Raw genomic sequence first — 15,321 nt, 5'->3', positions numbered from 1 at the left:
CAATTAAAACATTGTTTACATACAACTCCTCCCAAAGCCAAGTTATGTTTTATAAAAAAAAAAACAAACAAACAAACTCTATCATAGATGACTTTGTGTGTATGTGGGGATGTGAGAGGGGGCACATGTGTGGTGGTACAAATGTGGAGGCCAGAAAACAAGTTGTGGGGAGACAATTTTTTTCCTTCCACAACTGTGGGCTTCAGAAACTGAACTCAGGTCTTTGGGCTCCGTGGTAAGTACACTCAACCAGCCACCAAGCCATCGTACGGGCCCATGGACTTTAATCTTCTTTTGACTTCTACTCACACTATGCCCTTGGGATTTCCCATCTTTTGATATCTCAAGACATTCAGGCAATTGACATCTATTGAAGGTGTTATTTTTTATGTATATATGTTTATAGCTCTATCCTGGAACTTCCTCTGTAGACCAAGCTGGCTTTGAACTCAGAGATCTGCCTGTTTGCTTCCTAAGTATTAGGTGTGTACCAACACTTGACAAAATATGCCCTTACTATGATGACAGTGTGTCATGTTACAGGCTGTACTGGCTGGTTTTGTCAACTGTCAAGCTGGAGTTATCACAGAGAAAGGAGCCTCCCTTGAGGAAATGCCTCCATGAGATCCAGCTGTAAGGCATTTTCTCAGTTAGTGATCAAGGGGTGAGGGCCCATTGTGGGTGGTGCCATCCCTGGGCTGGTTCTATAATGAAAGCAAGCTGATCGAGCCAGGGGAAGCAAGCCAGTAAGAAACATCCCTCCATGGCCTCTGCATCAGCCTCTGCATCAGCTCCTGCTTCCTGACTTGAGTTTCAGTCCTGACCTCCTTTGGTGGTGAAGAGCAGTGTGGAAGTGTAAGCTGAATAAACCCTTTCTTCCCTGTCTTAGGGTTTCTATTCCTGCACAAACATCATGACCAAGAAGCAAGTTGGGGAGGAAAGGGTTTATTCAGCTTACACTTCCATACTGCTGTTCATCACCAAGGAAGTTAGGACTGGAACTCAAGCAGTTCAGAAAGCAGGAGCTGATGCAGAGACCATGGAGGGATGTTCCTTACTGGCTTGCTTCCCCTGGCTTGCTCAGCCTGCTTTCTTATAGAACCCAACACTACCAGCCCAGAGATGGTCCCACCCACAAGGGGCCCTCCCACCCTTGATCACTAATTGAGGAAATGCCTTACAGTTGGATCTCATGGAGGCATTTCCTCAACGGAAGCTCCTTTCTCTGTGATAACCCCAGCTGTGTCAAGTTGACACAAAACTAGCCAGTACACTCCCCAACTTGCTTCTTGGTCATGATATCTGTGCAGGAATAAAAACCCTAAGACACGGGTCATGGTCATTAAGTACCCGCAGTGTGCTAGGCTTGTTCTAAGACCATCACACACTGACACACCTTTATCCAACACCAGTCTGAAGCAAATGGTTATGGTGACACTGAGCCAACACAGCAACAAGGAAGTGAGCTGAGACTACTGATGCTCTGAAAGACAACAAATTATGAGAAGTGTTGTCTTCTTGCCCTTAGATTTGCTTGTTACCCGCGGCTTAGAAGCAGATTGTCTGGAAAATCCCTTTCATCCACTTCTGGTAAAGACTTCCTAACAGGTGTGTGGAGGCAGCAGGGCCAGAGGCCAAGGGACTGATCAGGGGGCAAAGAGAAAGCTCACATGCGAGGCTCTGTCTGGACTTCATCCCAAGCACCGCCAAATAAATGTAATTAAGCTCTGTATTATTTCAAATACAATTTTCAGATCTTTACTTGCTCTGAACAGCTAAAGTAAACAATCACTATATATTACAATCTATAATAAAATGCCATCTGCCAAAATAACGTTTATCATTTAACAAAACAAAGCACCACCTAAAGAGCGGTTCTTTTTCTTAAGCTGCACATTTTCTACGGAAGGAGATATTTTCTTCTCACAGGGACATGGAGAATTCCGTCAAAAGGACATTCAGATAGGGAGGAGAAATCTGGGATTTGCCACGTGAGTTACATTTTCTTCTTTCTCTTCTTTTCCGACATGGTTGCCATTTTCCTCTTCTTGGCTGTCACTGGGCTATTTCCTTTTGTTGGCTGCTTGCTGTCACCACTTACATCAGATTTCTCCGAGTTAGGTTCTGATGTTTCTTCCTGAACTGTGTCACCAGATTCCTTTTCGATTGTCTTAGGTTGGTCTAAAACATGAGACAATGCATTAAGGCCTGTTTCTTCCCCTCAAATGACGCTATCTGGACTCTTCAACAACAGCCTGCTCCGTCTTTAAACAATCAACGTAACTCACCAGGGCAGGGCTCTGCTGCTGGAGGAAGGCTCGCCATTCCATTTGCTGCTCTGTCTAACCACACAGTAAGACATGTCAGCCTGGCACCAGTTTTGGCCTCACACAGCAAAGATGGAGGAACTTTCTGAAACAAAAGGGAAAAAAACTTATACATAACCCAGAAGAATTTTTGTGTAACTGCTTTGAGTGTACCACACTAGGTTTACAGATCCACACTAAGTACAATGTTCCACCAGAGTTTGTGTGAATGCACTGATGAAATTACCAACAATGTGTCTCATAACATAGCCCTTCTGTCAGGGGAGACAAGCCTATGTCTTCCTGAGCAAAAGATAGAGGCACTCAGAGGAGCTGACAACCACAGTTTATCATTGCTCTGGCTAGGCTGCTCAATTTCTTCAAAGTATCCAGAAATTGTAGCATTCTCAGGACACAAACTATGTTGTACATAGACATTCAACAAACCACATCCACAGAGTTGAGAATAAATAACTCCAAACTGAGGCTACAAGGAGCATGAAGAAGGAGTTCAGTGTCTGGTTATCTGGGTCAACACTACTGTAGCTCCGTAATCAATCAGGACCTTTCAAATTATTTTTAGTAATGGCAATCTTTTTCTCTAGTGTTTTGGGTTTTTTTGTTGTTGGTTTGGGTTTCTTTTGTCGGTTTTTTTTTTTTCTTTTCTTTTTTTTTTTTTGAGACAGGGTTTCTCTGTTTTCTCTGTTTTTCTTCTTTGGGTAGCCCTGGCTGTCCTGGAACTCACTCTGTAGACCAGGCTGGCCTCGAACTCAGAAATCCACCTGCCTCTGCCTCCCCAGTGCTGGGATTAAAGGCGTGCGCCACCAAGCCTGGCTTCACTAGTGTTTATCATTAAGATAAAGACGACCCAAATACATAAAAACAGCAAGCCAAGTTTTCACGACTGCAAGGGCAACAGGAGGTCTCAGACTGATCTTAATGAGCTCACAGCCTCAGTCAGTTCTTCAATAACCCATCTTCACATCTCTAACACAGGTTATGACTAGAAGAGATTTTAAAAGCTTGAGGATCTATTTTTATGAATCTTAAACGAACACTCTGCTAACTTAAAGTAATGCTTTAGTATTAAATCAGGTGTCATACTATAATCCAGTCAAGCCTGCACTGCAGTGTGTTGACAGTGGGAGAACACTGACCTTATCCTGTGGAAGCGTCCACATTTTGATGAAGCCATCATTTGATGCTGTGACAAGAACGTGATGGTCTGGGACTTCAAAACTGACCATGTCTTTTACCCTAGGGAGAAACATCAATGCCAGAGATCACTTTTTCCAGAGTGTGTGATATCATAAAACTACAACAGTCTCTTGCACTTTATCGATGTTTCAAGTGTTTCAATAAACAGTAGCCTAAGATAATAAAAAATGCTGCATATGCCCACTGAGTTCTTTTCAGACCTAACTGTGAGAAAAGCTGTCCATGTCTAAAGAGAAAGGTGAAGTAACAACCACAAATGCTCAGGTTATCTTCTGCCATCTAGGAAATAAGGATGTGCAAGATGAAGCCTGTAACTAAGCAGCGGCACATCCAGACAGAAAGATGCAGACTACAGGCTCCTGATCCAGACAGAAAGATGCCGATGGCAGGCTCATGAAGAGGAAGAGAGAAGAATGGGCTTCTCCAACTCCAGGGCAACCACCACTTCTAGTCTAAGCTGACTGTTTCTGGATTGCCTAACGCACCACTCACCTTCCATTTTATTGGATAAATGTTTCAAATGGAAGTGAAACCATGCTATTTCCAGACCCTTAAAACTGTATTTTTACCTTAGAATAACATTGATGGACTGGCCCAATGGCTCCCTGACTTCAGTCCCTAAAACACTGTTGAATGTGGAAGGAAAGAACCAGCCCACAGCACTGTCTCCTGACAGCCACACACACTGAAGGGTGCCCTCGGACACAGATCACAAATGCACGTCACACAATTAAAACAGCACAGAAGAGGAAATGCCTGGGATAAAAATGGGGCACAGACTAGCGCTGAGGTAACACGGTAAGCTAGTGGTGGATCTATGGCCTGTCAACCTTTCAAGTTTTCTCTAAGTAAACAAAAACAGGCTGGGAATGAAGCTCACATAGAGCTCACACAGTGCCACCTCCTAAGCCAGGCAAGCCCAGGTTCCCGTCTGCTCTGCTCATCACTGACCAAGCAGCGAGAGAGCACTGTCAGGACACATGGAAAGCCACTTTTCCTAAAATGAGCCTGCATCCTAACCCGGGAAGCTCTGCCTGTGCACTGACAGAAGGGCCGGATGTTTACAGAGACAGGTTTCTCACAACAACCATTCCCAGAAAGCGAGAATTAAGACTTACTTGAGACAAGGATGATGGGCCACCCTGGAGTAAAATGGTGTATGCTATTACCCTTCTCAAAATTATACTAAAACCCAGGCACATTCAACACCCACTGGCTAGGTTTCTGAGAGCTCTCTTACTAAGTGTGGACTGATCCTGGCCACATATACCATCACTTACTCTGAGACTCAGTATCTACCCCTTATACACACAGCAAACACTTGGAGATGGAGCTCACTAACGATGTTTCCTTTTTCCCATGGGGAAAAAACGGCAGGGGAAAGGGGAAGTGAGCAGAGGAATGAAGAAAAGGGGTGAGAGCGGTCAGGAACAACGCTCAATATTGTTTAGTTTTTGCTTCGCTCAAACATGCTTGCTATTCAAGTGTAACAGTTACTTTAAAGTACAAAACAACTAGTCCCAGTCGCGTCAACTCTCTCTCGCATTATGGAATCTAGGGAAAAAACATTTCCATCATCTCCTTAGATGACAGCAATAATAAACACGGGTCGTATTTGTTATCCTTGTTTCTTATACCACACAGACACACACAGACTGCTTAAAAAGAAAGAATACCTGTTCTCATGAGCTCTGAATTCACAGAGGCACTCTAGGGAATCACAGTCAAAAATCCTCACAACTTCTTCATCTCCAGCCACTGCAAGGACAGAGTCCTAGGAAGAAAAAAAACGATGCCTAGAATGTCCTTAGGAATTCTGACACCTCAAAACTCCCAGCCCTGCTGTCCGGAACTCACTGAGAGAAAGGTAACAGAAGAGATCCTCTTTCCGTTTGTGATGGTGCCGCTCACAGACGCCGTGCCCAGCCGATAGACATCCACTTTATTCTGCACAACAACTATGTACTTCCCTCCACTTGGGGACCACTCCACTATGTGAGCATCTGTAAGGCAACAACGTGAGATGGCCCAACACTGACCTCTTCTGGGGAACCTGGCTCCATTCCCAGCACCCACATGGCAGTTCACAACCGTCTGGAATTCAAGTTCCAGGGAATCTGATGTCATCTGTTGGCGCCCAAGGTTCCAAGAGTCCAAGTAGCACACAAACATGCATGCAGGCAAAACACCCATTCACAGAAAATAATAAAATAAGTAAAAAAAAAATGTGTCTGCATGCATTCATAGTCTAGCTAGTTATTGTTAAACATGCAAAATACTCACTTTCCTTTATATTTTTTATGAAAGCTGATCTTCCCTCTATAAGATTCCATGTTCTGCAAAACAGGAGGTTTGCTTACAGCATGATCATCATGTCATTAAGTGGCAAAAATCAAGCTAATAGGCCTCCTCCACACGGGATAATTTCACTATTTACTTTGTAGCAATTTGTCAGTATTTGTCTTCAAGCATGATTAAAGCTCAGCCCAGACTGAATCTTTAGACGTGTTGTTATCCATTACATTTTCATCTACAAAACATTTCCCTTCAGGGTCACTCTCCTCAACTTACAATAACTGGGCCTTTTCTGTCTGTCTTTTTTTCTTTTTCTTTTTTTTTCTTTTTTGACAGGGTCTAGGCCTGGAACTTGTTACGTAGTCCAGGCTGGCCTCAGATTCACAGAGATCAGTCTGCCTCTGGCCCCTGAGTGCTGGGGTTAAACACGTTCACCGCCTTGCCTGGTCAGTACAGATCGTTTCGACACCATCGTTATGAAACGGTTCACTGACTTTCTATTTGGCTCCTGTTACTACTACAGTAACTTAAATGGCTGAAAACTTCGGCTCTACACGGAAATGGTAGTATGTTGGAACAGCATGGAAACAGTATTTTGGTATTACTAAGTAAAAGATACATGAGCAAAGATTGTAACTTACCTTAATGTTTTATCGGTGCCAACAGACAGAGCCAACTTGCCAGACGGGTGGATAGAAAGGAAAGTGACATGTCCCCTAAAAGGAAACCGACAGTTAGCCCTCGGCTTGACTGGTTCTGCGAGAATGCCAACAGGAGCATGTGGCCTCACCTGTGAGCTTTAAAGGTCTTCAGGCACTTCCATCTCTTCACATCCCAGATGCAGATGTGGCCGTCTTCTGCCCCACTGATTAAGTGCTGGTTGCCATGGAATTTCAGGCAAGTTACTGTGCCTGTGAAAAAGCAAGACAGGCAAAATTACTGGAAGCTCAGGAAGATGAATACAGTTTGGAAGTGGCTCTGACAAGCACACACAAGACCCATGTTCAACAAAAACAAAGCCAACACCTTGGGGTACTACAGAATCATACCTTAAAGTTTTAGGTAAAGAATTCAAGTTTTTCATATTAAAACCAACAGTTTTCATTTGTTTTGGTGGCTCTGAGAGACTAAACTCAAGAGCCTCTGTACATGTTAAGCAGAGGCTAGAACTCCAGCATAAAGCAGCAGCTTTAAGCTGGGCAGAACTGGGTTATGCTTTTAATCCCAAAGCAAGCAAATCTCTTAGACAAGGCCAGCCTGGTCTACAGAGCAAGTTCCAGACAGCCAGGGCTATACAGAGAAAACCTGTCTTGAAAATACAAAAACAAAAATACCCAAACAAACAAAAAGAATGCAGCTTTAAGTTTATGCAAATGTTTCAGCACACTGAGCCACTCCTACTTTCTAAGTTTGAGCCACCTGTCCAATCACTACTAATGCCGAGCGGTGGTTTATATCTGTATTATTCTCATTTATTGCCATCAGAAGTTATTATCAATGCTATAAAATGTTACTTTTCCAGCTCTATGGCTAACAAATCTTCCTTGATCACTTCAGAACCTTCGCTTCCCACCACCAACTGAAGCCTTATTCCCCCAAGACTTCCTCTCCTTGATCATGTATTAAAAGGCAAAAGAGGGTGGAAGAACATTACAAACTTCTGGCCACAAAGCAGTTCAAACCACAACTTCACCTTTATGGTGCCTCTGAAGTCTATGTGAACTGGCTTAGAGGTCTGTTTTTATAAACACAGTGCTTCTGGATAGCAACCACAGTTCACCCTCCTAGAACACACAGCTTGTGCAGAGATGGCTGATTGTAATATGGGCCATACATAAGGTCCACAAAGCCTCAACATTGTCCATTTGGTCCTCTGCAGAATGTAATGAAAACCCCTGGGTCACTGTTTCCATCTATTCACCTCCTGTCATCCTCTCTAGTAATTCTACTTCCTCACGTCTGGTCCCTCTACCCATGAATTGCACCTACTCCCTAGACAAGAACTTATCCATTACTAACTATCTGAAAAGAACAAGACTTATACAAGCAAGGGAGGAGAGCAGGGTCCCTACGTATGCATCCCCTCTAAGTCCTTTCTAACTGTTGAGTGTGTAACACCTTGCACGTAGCTTCAGCTGAAGAGCAAGGCACCTGGCAAAGCTGCTTTGCAACACTACTAGAAGCAAGTATCTATCATTCCAACTTAAATCCTAGAAACCAATACTCAAACCATTAAAGGGAAAGAAAGGGTCCTATTTTAATATGCCTTTCTTTATGGGAGAAACTCTGGCCAAGCTCCTCAAGCTAAGTACAAAAAGAATTAATACTGAGTTCTCCTCTGCCTTACTTAACTTTCATCTCTGTTACATGAAATATGCCATTAAAAGCTCTATCTTTTCATCCCTTGATCCGCCTCTATATTGTGCAACTTTGCATAGTCATGTGCACAATTCCTCCTCCTTGGCCTCAGTTCCAATGACCTTCGTTCCTCTGTATCTTACTCTGGCACACCTCAGGCCCTCTGTGGTAAGCATGCTTAGCTTAGGTGCATGCGACTACAGAAAAGCCATCCACCTCCCTGCCTCGCAGGACAGGAAAGCAACCTCAGGATAAGGAGCACCTTCTTCATTTGTGTGGTGGCTTCAATGGTTCATAGGGGGTGGCACTGTTAGAGGTGTGGCCTTGTTGAAAGAAGTGTGTCACTGGGCTCTGAGGTTTCAAGTGCTAAAGCCAGGCCCAGTGTTACTCTCTCTTCCTGCTGCCTGCCACATGTAGAAACCCTTAGCTACCTCTCCAACACCATATCTGCCTGCATGCCACCATGCTTCCAGCCATGACAAAAACAGATTAAACCTCTGAACCATAACCCATCCCCAATTAAATGTTTTCCTTTATAAGAATTGCTGTGATCATGGTGTCTCTTCACAGCAACAGAAACCCTACCCGATACAATTTCTATATCTCCCATCACAGACTCTGGACACAGGAGAGACAGTGACCAAACAGTCAACTGAACTCAACTATAAAGTGATGACACCCCCACGTGTCTTAAAGGCTACAACTTTGGGATGGTTTAAAGAAGAATGCCCCCAACTCCTAGGCTCATACATTTGACTGCTTAGTCAACTGGGAGTAGAATGGTTTGAGAAGAATGAGGAGGAGGAGAGGCTATGTCAAAGGGAGTGGACTTTGAAAGGCCCCGTGTTTCTGCTGCCTGCAGGTCAGGATATGAAGTTCTGGCTACAGCCCCATCGTGGAGGATGAAAAGTCCCTGTGCCCACACAGAGCTTATCTCGCCAAAGGAAGGCATGTGGCTACTCTCCTGGAATGCTGGGGGAAATGCAGCTCACAGCCTGGTAATGCTTTGCTACTTGCTGAGCCAGGCTCTGCTGTATCCTGGGAATATCATGCTTGTTTATCCCAGACTCTCCCCACTCCCCAAAACCTGAGCATTACTCCTAGGCCAGAGAACTCACCCTTGTCAGAGATGTCACTTGTGCTGTCCTACAGCCCGAGTGACCTCTATGCTCTCTTAGGGGGAACCCAGTCCTGATTCCCACAGGCTTGTGCTCACCTCAGTCATTCTCCCTAGGCTCTAAACTTGAGCACTGAGTCTAAGTCAACAGAACCATCTTATGGAAGAAGCTATGTTGACTTTGTAAACATCTCCAATGTAAACATGTCTCGAGCTTAGTTGCACACATGGGACCGAGTTAACTATTGACAAAAAAACTTTTTCAAAAATTTTCTGTGCTGAAATATGGCTAAAATAAATGAGCTGGTACCCGACTCTCATAGTTTGGCCCAGCACCAGTTACCTAAACCACGCTGAGCTGCAGTTCACTCTTTGTTTCCCTGCCAGCCAGAAAACCTGCAAAGACACCTCTCTCCCTCCCCCACCCCCCGCCTCTCTCTGTCTCCCCTCCCATAACGGACTAAGCCCTCAAAAAACTGAACACTCTCTTTTATAAGAGATGCCTCGATCATGGCGTCTCCTCGCAGCAACAGAGCACGGAGACAAACGTACCAGCGTGATGCACCAGAGCCCCATGCTCCACCTTCCTTTTCATGTCATAAATGTGAATCGTCTCATCTTTGCTGCCAGAGACTACATAGCGACTGTTGGAGGCCAGCACCGACAGGGAGGCAGTGTGCGAGTGGTGAGTGAAATCAGCCACAGGAGTCCATGTCTGAGAAGGAAGGGGACATCGTCAACAGCACAGTCATATCACAGCTCTCTGAGAATACAGTGCCGCTACCCATCAAAGCAAGCAGTGGACCCTGCGAGGGGAGAAAACTATGTACTAATACACAGATTAGAGGGACCAAGAAGGGCCAAAGACCTGACTAAGGAGCGTATTGAAAGGACGTGAACTCAGTAACACACCTCCAGATCCCGGTAATGTAGACGGCCATAGACTTACACATCAGTCATTCATTCAAATGTTCAACTTTTTATGTGGATTAATTCCAATAACAACTGCTCCTTTTTCTATGTCTATGTAACTATTCTATTCTATGTGCTTGATACCACTATGGGTAGTAGAAAAAAGCAAAAAACAGAGGTCTGTATTCAAATACAACTTCCACTTTAAGGAAAGAGATAGAAAACAAGTTAATGTGACGCTACACAGAAATAAACATAAGCCCTATAAAGAAAAAAATAGGACCGTATGGGCATATTTTCCTAAGTACTACCGTGAGCCCGAGAGAACTGCTAGTAATACGGCTCGGGAAGCAGACTCTCTTTACCGTACACTTCTGGTTTGAGAATGATGACTGGATCAGTACAAAGAACAGGAGAAGGCACGCACACACATGCAGCGCTCTTCAAATGGAAGGAGTTACAAGAGAAAATTTATTAACCAAACAAACTCAAAACCAAAACCAACCAGCAAAGTTCTCTACTTTAAAGTTAATCACTACATATCACACCTTAAAGAACTATAGGAGGGCTGGAGAGATGGCTCATCAGTTAAGAGCACTGGCTGCTCTTCCAAAGGTCCTGAGTTCAAATCCCAGCAACCACATGGTGGCTCACAACCATCCGCAACGAGCTCTGACACCCTCTTCTAGTGTGTGTGACTACAGCTACAGTGCACTTACATATAATAGATAAATAAATCTTAAAAAGAAAAAAAAGAACTATAAGAGCAGATAGTCCATTCATTAGTCAGGAGCAACAGGCCTCCTTTCAGTCAAGACACAATGGTAGTTATGGTCATACTTTTAAGTTTCTTTCGCTCTAGCCCTCGCCTCTTCTCACCTTCTCTCTTCTCTCTCCCCCCTTCACCCCCATCCCCCCGCCTCGCCCTGTGAGACAGGGTCTCACTTTGTAGCTATGACTGTCCTCCCAAGTGCTGGGATTAAATACATATGCAGCACAGCTGGCCTAAATTTTAAACTGAATCCTCCTGCCTCAGCCTCCTGATTACAGATATGAGCCACCTGATTCAAACACGTTACAGCTTATGTCAAAGCACTGTTCAGATTACATATTTATGTAATGTATGTGATACTGGTTATGCTGGCTACTGGCTGGGTTTAGAAGCAGCACCTGGAACTGTTAACAGCATAAGCCTGGGGACCATCTTGACATGTCGGACTCACAAACCATGACGCCTGGAGTGTCTCTTGCCCTATGAACCTCCCAAATGTTCATCTATAAAATGAGAATGGTTGTATCAGTCTCAGGGCTGCTGTATATCTGGAATGAGTATACTAAAGAAACCCCAACCATGCACTGAAGAGATGGCTCAGAGGCTACGAGGACTAATTGCTCTTCCAGAGGTCCTAAATTCAATTCCCAGCAACCACATGGTGGCTCGCAACCATCTGTAAAGGGATCCAATGCCCTCTTCTGGTCTCTTCTGGTGTGTCTGTAAACATCTACAGTGTACTTATGTATATGGAAGGGAAGGAAGGAGGGAAGGAGGGAGGGAGGGAAGGAGGGAGGGAGGGAGGGAGGGAGGGAGGGAGGGAGGGAGGGAGGGAGAAACCAAGAAAGAAAGAAAGAGAGAGAGAGAGAGAGAGAGAGAGAAAGAAAGAAAGAGGGAGGGAGGGAGAAACCCAACCACAACAGGCACTAAGGAATTTTCGACAAAACAGATCAGTAAGTGATAAGTAGAACTGTTCAAGAAATAATCATTCTTTTTTGTTTTTCAAGACAGAATTTCTCTGTGTAAACCAGGCTGTCCTGGAACTCAGAGATCCGCCTACCTCTGCCTCCTGAGTGCTGGGATTACGGGTGGGGCCACTGCCCTGATAGATGACACTTCTAATCCCCTTTACTGTCTGACTACTATGTTGGCAATTACCTGTATCTTCTTGCCATACCAGACAAAAATAAATTTCATACTGTGCTACACTTAACCTCCATGTGTTTCTCTCTTCGCTTGTTCACCATCCCTTCAACCAAGAAGGCCACAACAGCAGGGCTCACACCTCTGGCACCTTTCGCCCTACCCACAGTAGGTGGACGATAAACAGTGAATCTGCATCACTTTCTTCATCCCAGGCCAGCTGTAGTAGTTCTTTTGTGTATAATGTATTTTTATTTTATGTAGATTGGTGTTTTGACTGTATGTATGCCTGTAGGAGGATATTAGATCCCTTCGAACAGGAGTTAACAAACAGTTGTGAGCTGCCGTGTAGGTGCTGGGAACTGAACCAGGACCCTCTGGAAGAACAGCCAGTGCTCTTAACCGCTAAGCCATGTCTCCAGTCCAGCCAGCGCTCTTAACCGCTGAGTCATGTCTCCAGTCCTATAGTAGTTTGTTAATCAGGACAGAAACTCAGTGAAAGGTGAAGTTATTTTTACATTAGAACTTTAAGAACTACAATCATTGTCAGCTTAAATGCACACCTTATTTTTTCATGCCTTAGGAATGCTTTAAGGTTTTTCTTAACCTTTTAAATTATCAGATAATAACTGTATATATTTATGGAGCACAATGGGATATTTGAATGCATACATAGATCAGATATGAAAAAGGCAACCCCTTTTGAGCTGGTTCAAAATACGCTGTAGTAGCTAGTTTAAAATACACAATTAATGCTGTCAACTATAGTTACCTTTCAAGGAAAAAAAAAGCAATCAGTCATTCCTCCCATCAAACTTCATTTCTGCAAGCATTAGCCCTCCTCTCTCCGTCACCTCCCTACGTTGGCCCCAACCACTTCTGGCAGCCATTCATCCACTCCCGACAGAGATGAACATTCCTCGTTACCTACTGTAGACATTTTATCTACTATAGCAAGTAAATATTATTTCAATTCTGAGAAGCCTCTACTCTGTAAAGAGCAGGATCTTTCCACACAAGCTCTGAGCTCACTCTCCTCCTGCCTCAACCTCTCGAGAGCTGGGATTAGCTGCATAAACCTGTCCGTTTTCCAACAAAGTCCGCCATCCAAGACCCATAGAGAACCAGCGATAAATAACAACCTCCACGGTCCTGCCCCGGAAGGACCAGCCCGCCTGTCCCCCGCAGCCCCGGGGCTCGCGCTGCCTCACCTCCTGATGGCCACTCTTCGCGGGCCCGCGCTGTACCGTGAACCCAAACAGGACCTGCTCGTAGCTGCCGGCGACCAGCTCCATTCCGCAGCACTCGTGCCGGGCAAGAGACGCCGGCGTGGAGACCCGATGGCTGCGGAGGCTGGCCCTTCCCTTCCTCAGCCGGCGCGCGAGTTATACGTCACCGCCCGGGGGCACCTTTTAGGCGCCTGCAAATGGCAATAACGGAGGACGCGCTCCGTCCTCCGTTACGTGGGACGTCACGTGACCCTTCTGCGACGAGCTTAAGGAAGGAAGCCGCGGGAGGAGGCTCTCAGAGCAGAGAGAAAGAAAAGTTGTGTCAAGCAGGCAAGTCCTGGGAAGCCGTGGGCTCCGCCGGCCTTGGGAAATGGGAGGGAACTTCTCCCCGGAAGCCCCAACTTCCGGCGCGCCTAAGGAAGGGGCGGGCCCACTTCCGGCTCCGGTGGCCAGCGGTTGTCTAGACAACCCTTGTAGTTCCTGGAGGGTTGCTGTGATTTGGGGATCCGGAATGCATTTCCTCCATTTATGATTTTCTTTTCTTGTTTTGTTTTGTTTTGTTTTGAAGACAGGCTTTCACTGTGTAGCCCTGACAGTCCTGGAACTCACTCTGTAGACCAGGCTGGCCTCGAACTCAGAGCTCCGCCTGCCTCTGCCTCCCGGGTGCTGGGATTAACTATGATTTTCTTATTTGCAGCCAGTCTCACTTCGTCGCCCAGCCTGGCGCCTCCTTGCACCCGTTTTCCTCCTGCAGCTTCCCCATGGCTCGGATCACAAGCAAAGGGTTTTGTTTTCGTGCCGAGAGAGAGCAGATTAGGGTCGGCCCGGGGACGGTCAGGGCTCGCGGGACCCGGAGTTGGCAGTGTCCCCTCGCTGGATTGCGAGCCCGGGCCTGCCAGTCCGTGTCCCGCCTGCAGGCAAGCCGTCCATCTCCTCAGCTTTTCTTGCCTACTGGCTTCTTGTATCTAATCAGACTGGCCATGTGCTGACCTATGGTACAGGAAAAAAGATTTGTCTTGAGGGAGGAGGACAGTGGCTACATCTCTACCCGAGTTAAGGGACAAAGTGCAGGGCTGGAGAGATAGCTAGGCGGTTGAGAGCACTGTCTGCTCTTCCAGAGGTCCTGAGTTCATTTCCCAGCAACCACATGGTGGCTCACAAACATCTGTGATGGGGTCTAGTGCCCTCTTCTGGTGTGTCTGAAGGAAGCAATGGTGGTGTACTCCTATGCATAAAGATAAATAAATAAATCTTTAAGGGGGGGAGGTGCAGAGGTTAATGAAAGCAATAATATCCTTTTTTCCTTTCTCTTTAGGCGGGGTCAGGGATGAGTGCATATGTCAAAGCGGGTGGGTTGGTGCTTATGTCAGATCTTCACACAGGCCTGTGAATTAATGGAGTTCTTAAGTGCTTAGACATTGTTTCCAAACACTTGTTCTCTAAGGCTGCAAATTGTCGACACAGCCTCTTTTGCTTGAGTATAGGGGGAAGTAATTAATTTGACTTTGGGTGTTTTGATGATTTTTCAATTGTGTAAAGGCTCTTCCAGTTTGGGCTATTCCACTTGCAACCCTTGTGTTACTTAATTTATCTCCAGGTATTGCTAAGTTGTCCTGAGCATGTTAATCATTTTCACCAGAGAACCACTAAAGTTGGAACATGTCTCCTTAGCTTGGAACAAAGTGAAAAGTCTCATCTTGTCCATACATGGTGTGTTACAGTTTACATTGGGTCATACTCATTTTAATGCAATAGTAATCATATCAAAAAAAATGGGGGTGGGGGATGAGTAAAACTGCTTCAGAACCCTGTGGTTTATTTACCCTATTGTTCCTGGAAGCGCCTCGCCCCCTTATTACCACCAGGGAAATACCAGCTGCTGTTGGAGAAATATAAGTGCGGGTATTTGTTTTGTTTTGTGTTTTTTGTTTTATGGTTTTGTTTTTGAGACAGTGTTTCTCTGTATAGCCC

General features: G+C 45.3%; 1 protein-coding gene and 1 long non-coding RNA gene across 2 annotated transcripts in view; one reads left to right on the top strand and one right to left on the bottom strand.

The window, feature by feature from the left end:
- Positions 1–1,712: 1,712 nt before the first annotated feature.
- Positions 1,713–13,736, bottom strand: Pak1ip1 (PAK1 interacting protein 1). Its single transcript, NM_026550.3, has 10 exons — positions 13,333–13,736; positions 9,847–10,009; positions 6,610–6,730; positions 6,461–6,535; positions 5,808–5,860; positions 5,382–5,527; positions 5,201–5,298; positions 3,464–3,563; positions 2,289–2,412; positions 1,713–2,181 (listed from the first exon to the last, which is right to left on the bottom strand). Exons 1-10 carry the CDS (start codon positions 13,414–13,416, stop codon positions 1,997–1,999), a joined length of 1,149 nt encoding a protein of 382 aa, NP_080826.2. The 5' UTR covers positions 13,417–13,736; the 3' UTR covers positions 1,713–1,996.
- Positions 13,600–15,321, top strand: part of A730081D07Rik (RIKEN cDNA A730081D07 gene) — a 44,731-nt gene continuing 43,009 nt past the window's right edge. Inside the window, exon 1 of the long non-coding RNA NR_155347.1 lies at positions 13,600–13,680. This is a non-coding gene — a long non-coding RNA (RIKEN cDNA A730081D07 gene). The remainder of the gene's footprint in view (positions 13,681–15,321) is intronic.

Source organism: Mus musculus, chromosome 13 (genome assembly GCF_000001635.26).
Source record: "Mus musculus strain C57BL/6J chromosome 13, GRCm38.p6 C57BL/6J".
NCBI lineage: Eukaryota > Metazoa > Chordata > Mammalia > Rodentia > Muridae > Mus > Mus musculus.
Note: the sequence above shows the minus strand (reverse complement) of the source record. Positions and strands in the feature narration are given on the sequence as shown.

Excerpts from the sequence above, each read along its gene's own strand:
- Pak1ip1 (NM_026550.3), bottom strand. The coding sequence starts at position 13,416 with ATGGAGCTGGTCGCCGGCAGCTACGAGCAGGTCCTGTTTGGGTTCACG. Across the intron at positions 10,010-13,332 it reads CGAAGAGTGGCCATCAGGAG|ACATGGACTCCTGTGGCTGA; the intron begins GTGAGGCAGCGC and ends CTTCCTTCTCAG. Across the intron at positions 3,564-5,200 it reads TTCAGAGCTCATGAGAACAG|GGTAAAAGACATGGTCAGTT; the intron begins GTATTCTTTCTT and ends GTTTCTCCCTAG.